The sequence below is a fragment of the Phragmites australis genome, chromosome 4 (genome assembly GCF_958298935.1).
Source record: "Phragmites australis chromosome 4, lpPhrAust1.1, whole genome shotgun sequence".
In the NCBI taxonomy this organism is placed as follows: domain Eukaryota; kingdom Viridiplantae; phylum Streptophyta; class Magnoliopsida; order Poales; family Poaceae; genus Phragmites; species Phragmites australis.
Window position 1 is genome coordinate 8415908 of NC_084924.1, and position 20715 is coordinate 8436622.

The window sequence follows — 20715 nt, forward strand, 5'->3', positions numbered from 1 at the left end:
CTTGAGGAACACAAGCCCAGGCACAACAACGATGGTGAGGACAGGGTCAACCCTGACCAGTCAGCTCCGGGCTTCCAGCAGGCCAAGCACATGACCCACCATATCTTTGGGAGGAGGGGGGCGTAATGTATTCCTCGAATATGGAGTACAAGTTGGTGGTCCACGAGGTATGTGCGACCATGTCGAGGCTAAGTTCATGCCTAAAGTGGTCGGTGGTTCCCCTTACCTTGAGCAAGGTGGATCACCCCGCATGTGTCAAGCGCCCCGATCGTAACCCCATCTTGGTCGAGCCCACAATGCACAATCTCCTAATAGGGCGTTTACTAGTCAATGGAGGGAGCTTCATCAACCTTCTCTTCGTTAACGCGTTGGATGCCTTACAGATCCCGAGGAGTGCATTGAAACCATCTCCTCCCTTCTTCGGAATCACCCCTGGCTCTTCGATGATGCCTCGAATAACCTTGCACTCGGTCAAGTTGTAGGTGTTTGTACGGTGGATCGGGCAGTAGCCCCGACCCTTTTCCCCTTCTTTCTTCTTGAAGCATTGACGTGTTAGGTTAGTTTGCTCGACCGCTAAGACCTCGGGAGGTCTGGCCTTGCTCTTGCTCTTCTTATCCTTCCGACCGACCCCTTTGGAAGAGGAGGGCTAGTCGGAAGCAGGTCGTGGCTTGGCGTCGATTTACCGCTCTGGGGCCTCGGAGGCCTGCACACACTTGTTCGCGAGCTCAAAGAGCTCGGTTGTGCTTCGGATTACCTGGGTCGCCAGCTTCTCGACTATTTTCTGGTCTTTGACCCCCCGCTTGAGCGCTATGATCGCAGATTCTCCCATGATCCTTGGAATGGTGTTCCGTCGTTCGGTGAAATGTCGTATGATTGCAGCAACTCTCCTTATCGCTACTGGACCTAATATAGGTCGTCCTTGACCCTTGGTTGGGCATAGGTCCTCTGGAAGTTGATGACGAACTGGTCGCACAAGTTCTCCTAGGAGTGAACCGATCCGTGGGGGAGGTTAATCAGCCAGGACCGAACGAAACCGATCAAGACAGTAGGGAAGTAATTGGCCATGACCTTCCCATGGCCTCCTGCAGCCTGCACCATGGTGGTGTAGATTTGTAGGAACTCCTCTGGGTTAGTCAAGCCATCATACTTCTTGGCTAGGACCGACCAAAACTTACCCAGCCAGTGCACCTCCCGTATTCGAGTGGATAGGGCATTGCACCCTATCCCGTAAAGGGAAGCCACTCGTTGTTGGGTGACGGCACGCGCCTGGGGGGAGAGATGGCGGTCTCGAGGTCCCGACGACGGGGTGGAGTTGTCTGATGCCTCCCTGTAGGGGAAGACGTGTGGTAGGTCTGCTTGCCCCCTTCATGCACTTGTCTAGCCCAGTCCCCCTGCTATTTAGTGGACACTTGTCTCTATATCACGCCACGAAGGTCACGTTGGCGCAGTCACGCAGGTCGGAAGATTGGTTGTCCCAACGTGACGGTGGTCTACGAGTACTCCCTGTGGTTGAGGAAGCACGAGACTTATTCCACCGCAAGCCCTTCCATGACCCTTGGAAACCTTGACCCTCACCGGCCTTTGCAATGGGCGTGGTGCATGTTGACGCGATCTGACGTCGGGCGGTCTCGGGCAGGAGGGTGAGATCACGCAGCCATGGTGACACAGACGAGCCCTCCTGTATAAGTACCCGTGGGTGAACAAGGAGAACATGCAGGGTGTATAGGTTCTACGCCAGCGTCATGGTCTCGTAATCGAGACGCTGGGCGCATAGCATTGATAAGTCACGAGGGGGGAGCTCCCGATGCTTGGGCGACGCGATAGCCTAGGTGATGAAGCCACCATAGACTGCGCCCTATGCAGGGGCTCCTCGGGACGGCGCTGGGGGTGCGGGGGCTATCTCGGAGCACCTGCCAGTCCGGTGCCAGACTGGTTTCCCTCTGGGCGTATAGGAAAGGGTTTACCACTGGCGCTTGAGACGGGAGGGCCTCCAGTGCCCCCTGCTGCATGGTCCGCCACGAAGACCTCACGTTGGGTCTAAGAGCTCCTGAACTCCGTCTCGGTGTCTCATACCTAGAACACACTGGGTTCATCCGAATGGTACCCTATGACGAATACCTCACGACGGTCGGGGTCCTCAGAACGGGACTCAGCGATTGTCGTGGATCCAACCACAGGTAACCTGATCAAGCTTTCTAAACTTGATGAAACGACGAAAAAGCACTGCCTACCTGGCACGCCAAATGTCAATGGTTAGTCCCTGACAATATTTTCGGGCTATGCTGGATAGCGAGTGCATAAACGATGTTTCAAGAATTGATGTGTACACGTACAGTGGACTCAGGGACATAAGAAGTTATACAGGTTCAGACCTCTCGAAGAATAGTAGTCCTACATGTTGTGTATTGTGTTATGATACGTTATGTGTGTTGTGTTGTAAAGAATCTCAATTAGTTGAACCTCTCGAAGAATAGTAGTCCTACATGTTGTGTATTGTGTTATGATACGTTATGTGTGTTGTGTTGTAAAGAATCTCAATTAGTTAGAGAGATAGTTCTAGCTGACTACCACACTTGATCTTCCTTCTTTTACAAATAGGTTTCTCATCCTTTATACAGTAGAGGAATCCTTTATACAGTAGAGAAAAATATACTTATGGTCTAAACAGAAAACTCTGTTCATCCTAATATCTAACCCAAACTGTTATTACAACCCAAACTGTTATTACAAAGGATCATCCTCCGACCACTTGCTTAATTAGCCTAGTGATAACATCCCGTCCATCATATGTCACCATATCGACCTGCAAAAATCTCACTCTATATAGCATTTAATACTACGAAACAAGACAAGACCCATTTGCGCTATCCATAACTTCACCACTTAAGTTAGCGCTAAAAAGTTAAAAAAACGCTTAAATAAATATCAATAAATATGAAATTATATTAGATCCGGTCCTCACTGTGATCGTATGTTTATATGATCCGGTCCTCACTATGATCGTATGTTTATATGATCCGGTCCTCACTGTGATCGTATATTTATATGATAGTGCAGGGAGATGAAGACAAGACTGTGACTCTTCATCTTAAACTTAACTGTAAAATAGTTACTCACCAACTTATTAAAATTGATAAACTCATAAGCTGACAAACGATCTTACATCTTAAATGAGAAACCATTCACGAAATGTTACCAAAATGGTACTGCTTCCTCGCGTGTACTCCAGTTCCATACTGGCTGCCACCAGCCGACCAATAAGGCCGATCAAAGATTTATATGGATTTATATGATAGTACAGAAAGACTGGTCATATATACCACGTACTGGTCATAAAAACAATATCATGATCGCACGACCGACTCACAGGACCCATTTGCCAGAGTAACCTTTATTCAATAGACCAGTACCCTTTATTCAATAGACCGACACATGGACCCAGTACATACGTAGTTCCCAGCTAGACTAAGTAGGGAAGCTCCTCGCAAATGGCCAACCCATCAGACCTCAAACTGCGCTAGCTCCTGAGGACTGCAGAGCAAACAACACCGTCACATGATACGTCGGTGCGACAGATGGCCGTGCGGCCCTGTACTATATCAAATGGTAGTAAATCCGGACGAGACACGGCCCTAGGACACGTATCAAATGGTAAAAAAAACGACACGGACGGCCGTTTATTAGGAGCCAGTCCTCGTCGTTCATGCAGCAGCAAGACCACTGCTACTACTGAGACTCTGAGAGCTAGGCTCCTTCAAAGTTAAAACAGCGTACTAAATTTTTACATCACGGCAAACTCTGGAGACAATCCGAAATTAAGCAGCGAACCAGCGCACAACGCCACGGGAGCAAAGCAAACGTCACTAGGACTGCGGTAAGCCCGATTGATCTCCTAGGTGGCGTGCTTCTCGTCCTTGAGGTGGCGCGCCATCTCCTCCTTAACCTCCGAGCCCTGCGACGTGTAGTCCTCTGCACAAAATCGCAGCGAGAAAATCCATCATCGCTCAGCGTCACACACAAAGCTCCACGATTCTTACCGAGATCAGTGTGCGCGTGCGCGTACCGGGATGGCTCGGATGGATCTCGGTGCCGGGGTGCTCCACGGGGTTATTCCTTCCGTACACCCCTCCGAACCCCTCATCGTCCGACCGCGTCGAGTACGCCTCCCCGAACGAGATCGTCATCACGTCCCTGCGCGACGTGCCAAAACCCCGATCGCCCCGACACGGTTAAACCCAAGCCAAGCATCCTGCAAATTAAGGAGATGACACCGACGTGTCGAGGATTACCGGGTGGCCTTGTGCATGTCGTCGCGGGCGTTCTCCCGGTCAGCGCCCTGCCGTGGCTGCTCCATGCCGACGCCCTGGTCCCCGGGTACCGGCGAGTTGGCGGCCGACGTCGCAGAGACGCTCCTCCCTCGGGACGAAGCGGCTACGGGCGCTACCAAGCCTAGCGCCGCGACACCACCGCCTCTCGTGCCGCCGAACCGACCGAGCGCGAAGCCGAGTCCCGTGTTGCCGCTGCTAGCAGCCCGGAGCGAGTAGGAGTACATGAGATAATACAGAACGCACGCCCGGCGACGTAATCCGAGAGTTCGGGGTGAGGAGCGCTTATAAGCGGGCGTACGTGCCGTGGGGCTGCCGCCGTTGCGGTGGCTCCTCGCGCGGGAGACACGTACGGAGCGGGCCTGGAAGGCACCGCGGGGAGGCAGCGTGGCGCCGGGGCCCGCGTGGCCGCCGCACAAGTAGAGAGGGTTACACGCGCCGAGAGAGGGAGCGGCTTCTACGGGGTTCGATTCCGCTGTGGCCTGTGGAAAGCACGCGGAGCTGCAGAGGATAGGCACGCGTCGTGTCACCCGGTCTCTCGCCCGCGAGTCGCGTCGAATCAGGGGTGCCCAGGTCGGGTTGGTGGGACGGTGACACGAGCTGTCCTTCCGGATTCTCGATTTGTTTAGACTAACGGTGCTGCAAGCCACGGTCTTGCGTCAAGAGGTGGCACCTCGACAGGTGTACGGAGATGCCACCTCAACTTCTTTTTTGAGAAAGTTGGTGGGGGATTGATTTTGTATTCGTTTTATTATTGGTAAAATTGTAAAAACCAACTGGTATGACATGCGTTTTTATTTAACCACTATAAAAACTTTCAGTTCAGTCTAATACTATCGAGGATTAATTTTTTATGATGATTTCGTGGTGCATCAGTCGATGGGTGTGTGAACTATGTTTACGATGTGCGTGTGTTTATAATGAACTAAAGAACATAGGGTTATCCAGGTTCAGATCTCTAAAAGATAACAATCATATATCCTGTGTATTTTGTTATCGATGTTTATAAACTAGTTATCCATCCCACCTCTTACAAATCGTGCCCTCTTCTCTTTATATACCAGAGAGAAAGAGATCTTACAAGTTGACCCTTTCTGCTAACTTCTATCTTAGCTAAATCTTCCACCCCTAGGCTATTTAAAATAGACGGTGCACGTGCCCCTTTTTGTTCTGATGAAGCAGCTGAGCTCATTCCATCGCCAGACACCTCCACGCCTATGTCATCCCGGTCAGCCCGTGAGACCCATCCCATCACTGGTCTCGCACGTGCGCTTGTGAAATAGTCTGACACGCATGCGAGTCCGTCCCATAATGTTTAATGTTATGGGACGAGGTATGACACCATTGTGCCAGCTATGACCTGACCGTTGGGGAGGAGTGACTAGGGAAGAAAAACATTTGAGTGAAATGCATTTAATAAGAATAGATTGGTTTAGTATGTACATGTCCCACAACCAGCAAAGGCTGATCACAGGAATCCCTTATGCTGTAAGGATCCTGGTCGCGAAGATGTAGACTAGTCACGCGATGGGACTCTAGTCTAGAAAAGAATCTTCTGCCAACTGGTTTTGGCTGGTATGGGCTCTCAGAAAGGGGAACCTCTATTCTATACGCTGACAGTAGCCCCTAAGCTCCATCGCAGATATGGTGGTTTGAGTGGTTCGTTGCAAGGTTGCGGATGGACCTAGTCGCACCACCTGGGCCCTAGGTCAATATGAGTTCACCATGGGAATGGCCATCAACACAGTCCACTTTCATGGTGGGCCTACAAAACCGCATCTCGAGGGGAGATTTTAAACTTCTAGAGAGAGAACATCGTGAGAGAGAGAGAGAGACATTGATTTCCGTTGGACCTGACGGAATTTTGGCCCCCAAGGTGTGTCCTTTTGAATTTCGAGACGACTAAGCTCAGCACGATGGTTGGGATATCGCGTTGGCCCTATAAATTGGAAAGCCAACACTTGCCCATGAATCCTTTCGCCATCCCTCACCACCACTAAATCCTTGCGCTCAGAGCCTATCGTCTCCATATTCACTCATGTTCCTGCAACCACCCATGCCGCTCCCAATGGCACCGCGCACCAGTAAAGAGCCAGACTTTCCCAAATCCAAATGCACTGTGCAACGGCAAAGAGCAGATGTATGACAATCGTCTGCTCTTTCACCACCTTTCTTCAAGGTACCGCCCGAGGTAGGACGTGCCTGCTCCCCGCAAGGGGAGATCTTGTTGTTTGCCTCTTTCTTTTTGGCCGGTCTTGTGCTTTCCTCTTCTGAATTCCTCACCACCATCATCTCCTTCTACGATATCTGCCACCTCCACCTCAATCCGAATTCCATCATCATGCTAAGCGTCTTTGCTCATGTGTACGAGAACTTCATTGGGGTCGAGCCATGCCTCGATCTCTTCAGGTATTTTTACACGGCCGGATTGCAGACTCGGCCGACCAATGGGAGCTGCGGATTCCGCATTCGCGATGACATCGCGAGCTCTTACCTTGAGGTGGGCCTTAAGTCTTCGTGGTCGAGCTGAAGGAAAGAATGGTTCTATCTCAAGACGGAGGATTCCTTGGACAATATCTACGTAGCGAACAGATCAGCACAGGTCTCTGAGAGCTAGGGGAACTCCCCCGCGACCACTCTGGAGTTGTTGAACCTCGCAGCCCTTGTCAAAAACCTTGCAAATGCCAGGCTGATAGGATCAGATGTTGCCCGTAACTTCATCAAACGCCGGTTGTGCCCTTTGCGGAAAAGAGCACATCTAACATATATGTATACCGGGAGTGACGACGTCACCAGGAAGAGCTCTCTAGGTAACATCGCAACTATTCCCATGGAGCTCTTTGTCTATTGTACGGTGTATTAAGTATCCCTCTTATGCAGATCTCTCTAACGAGTCTGTCCAGTCACATGTCAAATTCCTCATGGCGTCAGCACCGAGGAAGGATGGCCCACCACGAGACGCTCCTCCATTGTGCGACCTCTCTCTATCGGATAGGGCTCGGCTAAGATTGGTATGTTTGGCCTTTTCTCAGAACTTCCATCTTCAAGTCTTCTCCTCGGTGAGGGTTTCATGATTTGCATCGCTGCAGGGTCTTCTCGAGGTCAATGTATTGCGTCTGATAATCGACGAGATCACAGAGACTGCCCAAGAAGTTGATCTTGCTGCTAGCATGCCTTCTTTGCTGCCCAGCGCCACTCCGGGTGGCCACCCATCCGTGATGGTGACCAGACTACTCAAAGTCATGTAGCAGCCACGGGCGGCGATTCTGTGAGCAGCGCCAATCTGTAGAGGGTCGACCAGCATCGCCCTAACTAGACTCGCTCCAACCAGGTGTGCTCCGACCAATCGCACTACGACCAGTCTCATTTCAACCAGATCGGGATCGGTCAGGCCGCCATTAGCCCAGTGCCGACACAAATGGAAGAGACCAGCGGAGGGCCCGTCTACCGCAGAGGCATCCAAACATGCTCGTGGGATGCCGAGCTCCGACGGCTCGACTGCTAGACTGTCCTCCCCGACTAGCCAACCTAGCGGTTTTCTGAGGTTTAGGCTTATGCTCAGCACTTCGTCACTATGGTAAGGTTTTCGAGTAGGCGCAGATACCTCGAGTTTTTTCTTTCTTTTCCTGATTTCGTAAATCTATTGTCACCGCAGGTCCTCGACCCCGCCCACGACCCCAGTTGTAACTCCTCCACCAGTACCTCAGCAACATGTTTCAGCCCCCAGCCTGCAACAACTTTGACCTCGGGAGCATTGATCGTGGCTCCCATGCCTACTGAGCCAATCGTAGAGCCTGTTTTGGCCTCCGACCTGCTCTCCCTAGCCACCCTCTTCCCGACATCTATCCGCAAGTTGATTGACGATAAGGAAGTGACGGCCAGCAGGTGCGTTGAACTAGAGAGGCAGCTAGCCGAAGAAAATGAGGCACGGCTCATGCTCCAGCATAAGTGTGGTGAGCTCCAACGACAAAAAACCACACTCGCCGTCAAACACACCTAGCTCAGGGAGGACGAGAGCAGCACTCATAGCATTCTCCAAGATGCTTTTAAGGCGTTCAAGGAGCTTCTGAGGAGCTTCGAGTTAGAGATCACTGAGCCGAAGGACCTACGCGTAGCCCAGGCCTGGGCCTATACCACCAAGGTTCTCTTGGAAAAGTTTTCTGATCTCCCGGGTATTATTGCGATGAGGGGTGCCGAGGATATGGTGTAGGCGGTGAGGGATGCTGCTGGGTACATGCTCTGGTGCTATCACAGTCATGATCCCAACTTCAAGCTCGATCTCATTCGAGAGGGGGTTTCGGTAGTCGGGCCCGTAGCCGAGGAGAGACTACAGGAGGAGTGCCAAAGGGCGGTGAACTATGTGGGTTCATTCCGGGTGGAGACCATCGAGGAGTAAATATCAAATTGTAATTTAGGTTCTATATTATATTTGTATGAAACCTTTTTATTTCTCTGATGAGTTTTGTTGTTGTCGCCCTACTTGTAGAAGCTCTAAAACGATGGAAAATCCCTCCTGCTCTGAGCCCCCAATCGCACCTACTGACAACGCCCATGACTAGTGTTGGCTAGAAGAGGCGCGACCAAAACTGGCCGACCCACATACTCACCCTAAACCCTTGACAACTCTTATTGAAGATTCCGTTGATTGGCGTATCCGGAAAGCGGTGGCTGGGTGTGAGCTGGGATTTACAATCGAGCGAGAGAACCTGCAGTGTGATGTTCGAGGTACATCGGTCCTACCACAACATAGCCACGGGTTAGTCCTAGGATAGCCGGGTGAGACCCAATCGGCTGACTTCTGTGTGATATGCGATATGTTTTATTGACCAGCTTGCCGAGAGGAGCTGCTCGCGGTGTGGAGAGACCTGGAGCAGATGGCTAGACAGAGCGACTAGCAGCGAGAATATTTCTATGATCGCCTCAATCGAGCTTTTACACCTTTTGACCCACTGTTGTGGTCCGCCGATGTGCAGGTTTTCCCAACAACAGGAGGCACCGTGAATGGTCACGTCGACTGGTTTTTGGCGGCCTCCGAGGAGGCGAATGGCCTTGAGGGCAAGCTACGCATGATGGTGGGCAACCATTTGCTGGATGTTGGAGCCACCGTCACCTGTCTTGCTCTAGCCTATGTCTGCGAGCACCTTCTGGATATAGACCTCATCCTGGCAATCTCCGAAGGATTTGCCAGCACCATGACGACCACCAAGGAGCTCCATGAACTCTCAAATTCATACATGCCCATTTTTGCTCCATTCTGTGGTCTATCCAATTTGATCCACTGCCATATGTTTTTGGGTCTCATGTGTACTAAGTAGATTGTTTAGATCCAGCACCCAGGAGCTACTCGGGTGGTCGTTGTAATGAAAGGACCAGTCTTCATGAAAAAAATTCCTATGTTCGAGTGGCGATTAGGTTCGGGGTGCTCGCTAGCAATGTTCCTAGTGCTTAGGATGGCCCTTAGCACGACGAGCCCTTCAGGGGCGACCAGCGCTCGACCTGATTTAGGACTTGTGGCCTCATGGTCATCATCCCCCAGACGCCCATACCTTCAATATTGTGCGAGTAGCAATTTTGACTCCCACTCCAACAATATGATTGATCGGGTAGAACCATACCTGTACACTACACAAAAACAAACTACATATCCTAAAAGCTCTAGCCCCTGGCCATCTGGTCGGCCAAAAAACTATCAACCAGGTGGTCAAGCCTATGAATCGGAAAAACTTACAAGCTATGTTACATGCTCGTCCGAAAGATCCTGTCATGACATGCCCTATTCCTGGACTCGTCTGAGGTCGAGGTTGCCTACGACCAGTGTCTGTTTCCGCACCCTACGGTCGCGGTAGATCCTGGGGCTTTGTTGGTATCAGGATACCCAAATTTTCAGCACGTTCACGAGACTCCTCGTCCAGGTTTGTATTGTCCTCTCGTCGCACGAGTAGTTGGTCGTACGAGGTGACGTGTGTTCTTCGACTGGCGAACTGAGTTTCGTTTGTTCATAATTGTGCGGTTTGGATGGACAAATTGCACTACCACTACTCGTATGAACTTAATCACTGCTGTGGCAGAGAATTCTTGACAGGCTTGGCCTCGATCTACTTAGTGAATTTGCCTACTACCACGAACAAGAATTCAAAACCATATGGGGCTTTTAGGGAATGGTCTCATGATAACGAGCCCCTAGACAGTGAAAGAGTAAGAGAGTGGTACGGTTTGATGTGCTTGGGCTGGTAGTTTGGCATATCGGTCATGGTTCTGACATGACCCGAATAATTTACCAGCTCGTAAGCATCCTGGAGGGGCATGGGCCAATAGAATCTTTATTGAAACGTGTTCCCAATTAGAGTGTGATATGAAGCGTGGCCACCACATATGCCTCCAAGGATATCGAGAAACGTTGTGCTCCCCCTTCCTGAGTGATGAATTTTAGTAAAAGGCCATTGCTCCTTTGGCGGTAGAGGCATCCCCCTACCCAGGAGTATTTGTGGTCATACCATGTGACCCTTTCTGTTGACCCATCATCATCAGGGACTACTTGATTCTGAAGGTAGTCCAAGATCTGATCCATTCAGGCTGTACCCGAATCAAGCAGGGCGACCACATGATGGCCACTCGGGGTTGACGACACCGAAGGAGGCGTTGCCTCCAAAGGTGTTTCCTCTGGTTCTCCATTTTCAAGCAGAGTATCCCTTCCACGTTGGCTCGAGACCACAGTGGGTGGTCGTGTGAATATTTTTTCAAAGACTCCAATCATGACAGGTGCGCAAGAAGAGGCTACAAGGACCAGCTCATCGGCTAGGAAGTTGTCCTTGCGAGGGACGTGCTAGCCTTCAAAACCGAAGGAGCATCGCTCTACCTTTCTCACTTCGGAGAGGTATATCGCCATCATCTGGTCTGAGAATAGGAAACCTTTTGCACCTGGTTTACGGCTAGTAGCGAGTCCCTTATCGCTAGTGGATGTCTTACCCCTCATGCAGATGCTACTCGTATTCCAGATAAGATGCCCTCATACTTCACAACACTATTTGGTGGCCTGAAATTTTAATTGAAATGTGTACCTGAAGGTGTTGCATGCGTGTGGGGTCAAGATCGTTCCAGCCCCTAGTCCAATTAACATGCACGGCCTATTGACATGTGTGGTCCTATGCATGTTCGTTTCTGATCGCAGAAAACCCTCACTGCTCGATAACCAGTATCACTCCTGTGACCTGTGGGGTAACTGCAAAAAGGGCAACAACTCCTCGTCTGGTCGGAGAGTGGTTAGTGCAGGAGGAGAAAAAATGGGTCACCTGTTGGGATCCAGGAATGCTGCTCTCATTCCTGGTATCTACCAGAAGTGGCCGTTCTTTCTATTAGAAACTTGAAGAGCAGAAGACCCTTTTTCCTGTCCTCGAGATGACCCTGCCTAAAAGGCCACACACCCGATTAGTTTCAGGATACCCTCTAACCTACTTGGGGATTTTGCCAGGCTGATGGCTCTGGATCACGCTGTAGAGGTCGTGTTGGCGCAGGGAGTCGTGCAGGTCAGAGGGTGGGCACACGGTGGGGGTCTCTAAGCGCTCCTCGTTACCGAGGGAGGATGGGATCTTTCCTATCATGGTTCTTAACAATCGCGACCATCACCAATCCTACCAACGAATGTGGTGCTTGTCACCGCAGTTTGACGTCGGGCGGTCTCAACTAGGAGGGTGAGGTTACGCAACCATAGCGCTAACGGTGAACCCTTGGTACTGCTACCGGTGGGCAACTAGGAAGTATTCGCACGGTCTGCAGACTTTGTGCAAACATCATGGCCTCATGGTCGAGCTGCCGAGCACAGAGTGGCATCATGTCACGACGAGGGGAGCCCCCGGCATTCGTGCATCGTAACGGCCTTGGCGATGGCACTACCAAAGATCGCGTCCTCTACGGCAGTTCCTTCGGGCGACACTATGGTGGTTGAGGTTGTGTCAGAGCATGTCCGTGTCTGGCATCGGTTGGGTTCCCCTCTGGGTGTGTGGCCTGGGGATCATCGCCGGAACACGGGAGCCTCCGCTGCCCCCCGTTGCATGAATTATCATGGAAACTTCCCGTTGAACCTCGAAGCCTTCAGACTCCGATTCGGTGTCCCAAACCTGGGGCTTACCGGGCTCATCTGGGTCGTACCCCATGACAAACACCTCGCAATGACCGGGGTCCTCGCAATGGGACTCAGCGGTTGCCGTGAATCTGGCCATGGGTATCCCAATCGAATTTCCAACACTTACGAAACGCAGAAACGCGCCCCCTATCTGTAACACCCTGGTTTTAGAATTTGTAACTTTTTAAAAAAATTCCAAGATTATTGAATAGCGTCACCAGTAGAATAGGTTTAAAAACTATTTTAATAAACAATCAATCAAAATAAGTTTTTTTTTTCTGTATGCAATGCATGCTGAGTTTTATTAGGAGCCATGTAAATGCATTAGAGATTTTTTTTTTCTTTTTTTTCTCTTTGGTGTTTTGAGTGAAGGTTTTGAAAAGATTTATACAAAACTCAATAGTGAATAAGTTAAGGATCTTAATGGTTGGAATTCAAAATCTTTGAATTCTTCGTCTCTTCAATCCTTGATCATGCCTGATCTTTCTCTAGTTCAACTCAAATCTTATCCAAATTCTTGTTTAAAGTCAATCTTTTTCTTTTCCTCAAATCCTATGCAAACCCTATTCAAATTTCTCTAAAAACATTCTTTTCTAAAACCCTAGATATGCCTAAAGTGCCATTAGACCCAATTCTACCCAAGCCCAAGCTCCCAATGTTAGGCTATGAAAGCACATAGATCATAATTTATGAAACTTATATAATATAGTCTAAACTCCCCCTATATGTGTGCGTATATATGATGAGAAAGAAATATATGCACAACTAGACAATATATAAAGATACAAAGTTTAAGCTAAATTATGCATGGAGGTAGCTTAAATGAATAAAAGATTTAATAATGATATCAATTGAAGTATTTAAGCATTGTATACCTCTAGGGACATTTTGATTGCTCCATGAGACTACAAAAAATATCACTAAAAACACATTAGTATCAAAATCACAACCTATAGGATATACTTCCCCTAAATGTGTGCATACAAGTGTTAAATACTTGAGAGATATATGCACTTATTATTAATAATAACAATAGGGATTTATCCTATAGATTAGATCATCACACATGAAAGATACCAATTGTAAAAACTAGTGATATGTAAAGAACCTACAACTAATAAACCATGTAGGTTGCTCATGAGTTAGAGATAAACACAAGCAACCTACTATATGAAAACCTAAACTAGGCATTGCAATAAATTGAAATAAATATATGCAATTCTAGACAAGGTAAATGAGCTAGATGCAAAACAAAAACGTATGAACATGAGTCTAGCTATCATTTACCTCTTTTACCTTTGGATAGGGATTTGGGTATATGATGATCATGATCTTTATCAATGCAACCATATTATATGCTTGGTTTCTTTGCTTGAATCTTCACTTTATTTTGTAAGCCAAGTCTCCAAATCCCTATATTCGCTTCAGGCTTTAAGTCTTCTTTGAAACCCAAACCGATTAGGGCCTCTTCATGTTGGTGATGATTTCCTTGAGCACCCAAATGGGTTGGTTCCACCTCTGGTCCTTTCTCCAAACCATGTGTATAACCACCTTGCTATTGTCCTTCTTCTTTAGCTTGTAGTGGTTTTTCTTAGTCTTGATCTTGTATTTGGGCTTGGTGTAGAGGTTGGAGATCTTGTTGGAGAGGTTCGTCATCTTTTTCTTCTCCTTGATCTCCTTCTTCAGTTATTTGCATTGAAAGAACCTGTGGCCTTTGTGATGACATGTAAAGCATGTCACGGTGGACCCCTCCGCAAGCTTCTTTACCATAGTTGTATGGTTATCTTGAGGAGGTTGGACATGATTCTTGCCATTTAATCTTGCCAAGTCCTTCTTGAGCTTTTCAACTTTTTGCTTGAGCTCATCATTCTCTTATGCAATAAGGTTGTTAGATAATTCTACACAACATTCTCAACACAAATCTCATTGCAAAAGGATGAGCTAGATAAAGCAATTAAATCATTATAAGAAGTGGAAGCATCTATCTTATGATTGCAATTAAATAAAGAGGTAGATTGCTTCAAATGGACCTTAGTTTGAGATTCACTGCACTCAAATTTCGCTTTAAGCTCATCATGCTCCTTATTTAGCAAATTAAATTTTCAAAATAATTGTTCATAATTAGTAACAAAGGTAGCATGAATATTATTAAGTGCATTGAATTTATTAAGCTCTTTAGATTGCTTCTTAAGGGCCATTTGTTGCTCATTGATCAAATGAAGGAGTTCATCATAGAAAGAAGAATCATCATCGGATTCATTATCACTTACATCGTTATCCATACCTTTGGCTATAAGGCACTTGTGAGATGACTTGTGTGATGAAGACCTTGAGCAAGAGCTTTTCTTAGAGGGAAGGATGGTGAAGCTTTCATCACTTAAGCTTGTCTCTTCATCGTCGTTCACCCATCTCCCTATGCTTGTGAATGCCTTGGTCCTTCCCCTTGTCTCCCTCTTCTTGATCTTGGTCTTCTTCTCCTTCTTGATGTGATCAATTATGTTAACCAAGTATTCAATGGAGATAGAATGATCAACCTTGGCATTGATCCTTTTCATGTTCTTCTCTAACTTCGAGAAAAGCTTGGCCATCTTAGGATCAATTTTTTCATCACTTGATGTGCTTTAATTATCCTCTTCATAACTCTCTTCATTTTGATCACCATCATCTTCGCTTGAGCTTGACTCTTGCTCTTGTCTTCTCATCCGTGCCTTCATATGTTGGCATTGAGCTTATTTACTTGTGAGAGCAAGGTTCTTAGTGTAGGATGAGGAAGAAGCTTCCTCCCCCATATTCATTGTTATTTCATGGGCAGTAATCTTGCCGAGCACTTGACTTGTAGCCATCTTCTTTATGTCATTGTTGTCATAGATGATAGAGACTATCAACTTGTACTTCGGAAAAAGAGCTTGAAATATTCTTCTCACCACTTGATCATCTTCAATTGACGTCAAACCTAACTTATTGATCTCATTAACAAGAATGTTCAAACGAGAATACATATCATTAGCACTTTCATGGGGTAGTTACTTGATGCCATTGAGCTTAGTAACAAGCACATGATATTTCTCATTGCGCACATCTATTGTGCCTTCATGTATTTCAATGAGACTGTTCCAAATATCATGTGCATTGGTGAGAGAAATAAATATGATTAAATGCATCAACATATATAGATGATAAAAGGATACACTTGGCCAATGAATCTAATTGCCTCTCCTTGTTGGTGATGCGAGGTCTCATCCCTTCCTCGATGATTCTCCAAACAACCAACCCTTGAGCTTGCAAATAAAAAGTCATTAGAATTTTTCACTGGGGAAGTTTGTGCCATCGAAAAATAGAGCATTATGGAAATCCATCATAACCCCGAACGTCATAACTCACTAGACGGTGAAGCCTAACCAATCACAATGAGACTAAAACTCAAATGCCACTTGAATTGATGAAACCATGTAAAAGGTGTGAAGCTCTAACACAAATTATATAGTTGGATGTGAGTCCTAGATCTGATACCAATTGAAGGGTTTGGTGACGTCCTAAAAGGGGATGAATTAGGATACTTAGAACTATTTTGGCTCCAAAAATAACGTAAGATAAACCTATATCAATTTCTATCTAAATTTACTCTAGGTTTATCTAGCGTGTCTACTATGTCCATCAAGCACTTGCAACCTATCTAAGAAGGTTAATTGCAAGAATATAAATGTGGAAACTTAAATAAGGTAGAGAGCAAACTAGGCACAAGGATTTTTTTTCCCGTGGTATCACTGGCATAAATGCCACCACTAGTCCATGTTAGAGCTCCACAAAGAATATACTCTTGGTCGGTATCCGGTCATGGCTCTTGAGCCACCAAATCACAAAGACAAGGCATCCACCCGGATGAGCCACCAAGACACCAATGCAAGGTCACACCATTAGCCTCTCTTTCGGTTCCTTACCGTCGTGATCACTTCGGAGCTTGAGCCACCAAGTCAAGGGTCTCCGCATCCCCGTACAATCACCTTTCCGCTGCTCCACACTTACCGACAAGTCACCAAGACTCCAAGGTACCAGCGTACCACTTAGTACAAGGTTGGATCACTTGGTACCAGCGCACCCTTACCTTAGCTAAACCTTCTACCCCTAGGCTATTTAAAATGGGCAGTGCACGTGCCCCTTTTTGTTCGATAAAGCAGCTAAGCCCATCCTATCCGCTAGACACCTCCACGCCTACGTCACTCCGGTCAGCCGATGCGCCCTATCCCATCACCGGTCTCGCATGCGCACCTGTGAAGCAGTCTGACATGCCCACGAGCTCATCCTGTAACGTTTAATGCTACGTGACGGGGCATGGCACCACTGCGTCGACTATAACCTATCCGCTGGGGAGGAGTGTCTAGGGAAGAAAAATACTTGAGTAGAATGCATTTAATGAGAATAGACTGGTTTGATGTATACCTGTCCCGTGACCAGCCTTCCCTTATATTATAAGGATCCTAGTCGCGAAGATGCAGACTAGTCATGCGGTGGGACCCTGGTTCAGAAAAGAATCTGTTGTCAACTGGTATTGGCCAGTGTGGGCCCTCAGAACAAGGAATCCCCCTATTCTATACACTGACAAATACCTGCAAATTTTATTTACCCTTTGGAGCCATTTGTCCCCTCCACCGTCACACATGTACGCCATGTGGTTGTTGATTACGCCGTGTGGCCTCCGTTGGCTCGTCCACCGCGGCAAGCGGGCGGTTTGGCTCCTCTTCACAACTCTCCATGGCCCGGCTCCCCTACATCTAACTCTCCTCCCAAGCTCGTTACTCTAGCGCATGTCTGCCGCTCATCTGCCCAGCGCACCTGCCATTAGCTGCCACCCCTCGCCAAGACCTCCATCATCGTCGCTCCTCCTTTCTCGCTATCAGTCATCGCCCCTTCATTGTCCATCTCCCCTCCATCAACCACCGAATAAGCCAGATTCGAAAGTGTGACCAACGGATCTGAAGGGGGTGACCTCAAGATACTCCTTACAAGCCTTCAATTGCAGCTCCGTGATGAGCAGCAACTTTGTGAAAAGTACTAGCTCTGTGGGGGGGGGGTCTTTTTATCCATTTCCAATATCAATCGAATATAAATTTAGTGTGAAATTAAGAAGGGCAAGATGAATCTCATCTTATATTGGATTCTTGAATTCTTGGAGGCACACGCATACTTCCAACAAGTGAGAGATGTAGAGAACAACAGGTTGTTGGAATTTTGGTCATCACCTTTAGTGTTGTCAAGTAATTTACTTGGTTTTGAAGGAGAGCAAAATTTACATGATTTTTGTGTTTGCAGGAGCTTGATGAGAAGGTACTAACAGTTAAACTGGATTAATTCTTATGATGTTCATGACAGATATGGAAATTTGGTTGACTTGTGTGGCTCTTCTATACCCAGGTTTAACGTATGTGTCGAGCTATAAATTTGGGCGGAAGAGGAGGAGAAAAACTGAAAGCAATTTGAAAGCTGCTGAGGAAGAAGGAATAAGCAGAACTAGAAGCCAAAATGTGGGGGAGCAAGCAGGAATAAGCACAAGCTGGAGGATTTGGAGTAGAAGAGCACGGCTAGGAGAGTGTATGACTAGTGTGTGCCATGGGATTTTTAGTCTTGATCACTGCAATGTATTTGTAGTACTATGTTGCCTATGTAACTATAGACATTTTGGTTGTATCAGAAATCATGTACATGTTAATGGTATTTGCATTGTTCTGGAACCTATTTACTTAGATTTACAATGCTCTAAAATGTTTATGTAGTGCAATCAGCAAACATATGAGTCAGCAGTATGTTGCCACATATATCTTTTTTGTAGAAATTGACATGAGCTATTGCTGCATGAACAATCTGAAGATGGTGTTACAATTTGAATCATAAAACAAAGTGTACTCTGAATAACAATTTAAACTTGTAACACTGGTACATATCTCAACAAGTAACTCTGACTAGTATGAGAATGATATGTAAACAAGTAGCATGTAACATATGTGTTTAAAAAGTAAATCTATGAGTTCTCAACAAGTAAACAGTAAAAAGACTACGAGTTCAACAAGCCCTCCTCCTGATTGGGAACAACTTTTGTGGCCTAATTCTTGGACCTCATTCAATGTCATGGTACAAACCAATCCCTTGATCATTGTTCATTAGAATTGGGCCCTTAAATCGAGCCGGTTGTGAGCTAGTGGTCTCAGGCATGGAAATGTCAGGTTGGTCCCTTGTTGTAGTTGGCTGAGAGCTTGGTTGTCGAGGAGCAATTTTTCTTTTCTGAGATCTTGAACCTTCACACATTGCATAGCTTGGTTGAGATCCACTCAGGTTCAAAGCTTGAAAAGGGAGGTAAACCCATACAAGCCTGAAATTGCAAAAGTAATAGTATAGGTTAGCAGAAAAGTTTGCATATGAAAATAATAATATTGGTTACTAACCTTGGTGAACTTTGCTCCCCTCCTAGGCTGCCAATCAAGCCTAATTGGTAGACCACATCCCTTGATGTTGTGACCATAAGTGTGGCAATTGGAGCATCTAATTGCTGCTTTCTTTGAAGCCCTGGACTCCACATGAGGTTCACATTTAGCTATAACTCTCTTATTCCTTGGTCTTCTAGGCCGGGCATGATACAATAGTGGATCCACATCTATCAAACATGTCTTCACTCGTTGTGTCTTGTCAAGCACATGCATGATCATCCTGTCATAAGTAGCTACATATTTCTCTCTAATAAAGTATAATGACATATAATCTTATGGCTTATGCTTGAACTGGTGAATTGCAACTACTGCATGTAAGCATGGCACTCCAGTGGCATCCCACTTGTAGCATCCACACTTATGGTTGTTCAGATCAACCGCATACAGACTATCGCCACATGTGGCTTGCCATATTCCACTTCCAGCATACACAACCCTGCAATATGAAGCATTTTTCTTCTCCAACTCAAGCCATTTTTTGTAATTTGGAGCTATAACCCATGTGTCCTTCTCTGCACCATCTCTTTTATTGCTAGTAGACTCCATCAACTTAGTCCTAATGTGCTGCATCATTGTGCAAATACGTTCTTCTCTGGCCTCCAAAATCCAAGCATTGTATGACTCACTAATGTTATTAACAACCAAGTCAATCTTTACAATTGGGCTGAACCTATGCCTTGACCAGTGCTTACTATCAATGCCACATGACCATTTTCAGGCTTTATCATTCTCCTTATTTATCAAATACATGGCTTACTGAAAATCATACTCCTTGTATGCATATGCTGCTTTATCCATCAGTTGCGTCAGTAGGGGACCCTTGAACCCAGCATTTGAGAAGTTGGCATACAAGTGCCTTAGGTACTACCTATGCTTTGCATGTGGGAAGATAGCTTTGACACCATCTTTTAGGCCCTGCATTAAACACAAAAATTTTATCAATACAACATGTATCTTTAAGTCACTATATGAAACACATGAAAGTGAGGCTAGTGTTAGTACCTTTTGCCTATCGCTCATAATAGTACATCCACCACAATGCTCTCCATGGCCAATTGACTGCATCAAAAATTCAAAAACCATGTCGATGCATAAGTCGTTTTTAGCCTCTACCAAAGCAAAAGCAATAGGAAAGATATTGTTGTTTGCATCTTGTCCCCATGCAGTCAAAAATTATCCTCCATTCAGTAGCTTCACATGGGTGCCATCTAACCTAATGAACGGTCTGCAACCAACAAGGAAACATTTTACTTGAGCATCAAAGGATACATATGTCCTCTCAAATCTAGGATTTATCATTCTTGCTAGATCCACAAAATATTTTACCACAATGGAACTTTCAGGATTAACTTGCAACAATGTGTAAGCATAATCTTGTATCATAGAATACTGCTCATAGTAGTCACCACCAATCTTCTGCAATGCATATCTCTTTGTTTTATAAGCTTTGGTAAGTGAGATCCCCACCTGTGTATCTCTAGGGATAGTGTCCCTAAGGGACTTGAGATGCCAATCTTCTCACTCCTAAATAAATGCTCATACTCAGTGCCAATCCATTTAGCATCCATCGGCTTCACTGTATGACTTTTACCACAAATGTGGTCTTTCACATACTTCTTAATCTTGAAGGAACACACATCTGGAAGTCTAGAGGCATAAATATACCATGGGCAATCGGTAGTAGTGCACTTGGCTAAAATTTGCACAGGATCATTCTTGCACCTCCTGACATCTCTTCCCTCACAAATTATCAAGTTATTCAGTGCCTCTCTAAATTGCTTCACATCAATAAAAA

At 46.6% G+C, this 20715-nt stretch overlaps 1 protein-coding gene across 1 annotated transcript; it reads right to left on the reverse strand.

The window, feature by feature from the left end:
- Positions 1 to 3390: 3390 nt before the first annotated feature.
- Positions 3391 to 4715, reverse strand: LOC133915555 (uncharacterized). The gene is made up of 3 exons (XM_062358764.1): positions 4290 to 4715; positions 4064 to 4191; positions 3391 to 3969 (listed from the first exon to the last, which is right to left on the reverse strand). Exons 1-3 carry the CDS (start codon positions 4550 to 4552, stop codon positions 3893 to 3895), a joined length of 468 nt encoding a protein of 155 aa, XP_062214748.1. The 5' UTR covers positions 4553 to 4715; the 3' UTR covers positions 3391 to 3892.
- Positions 4716 to 20715: the final 16000 nt, after the last annotated feature.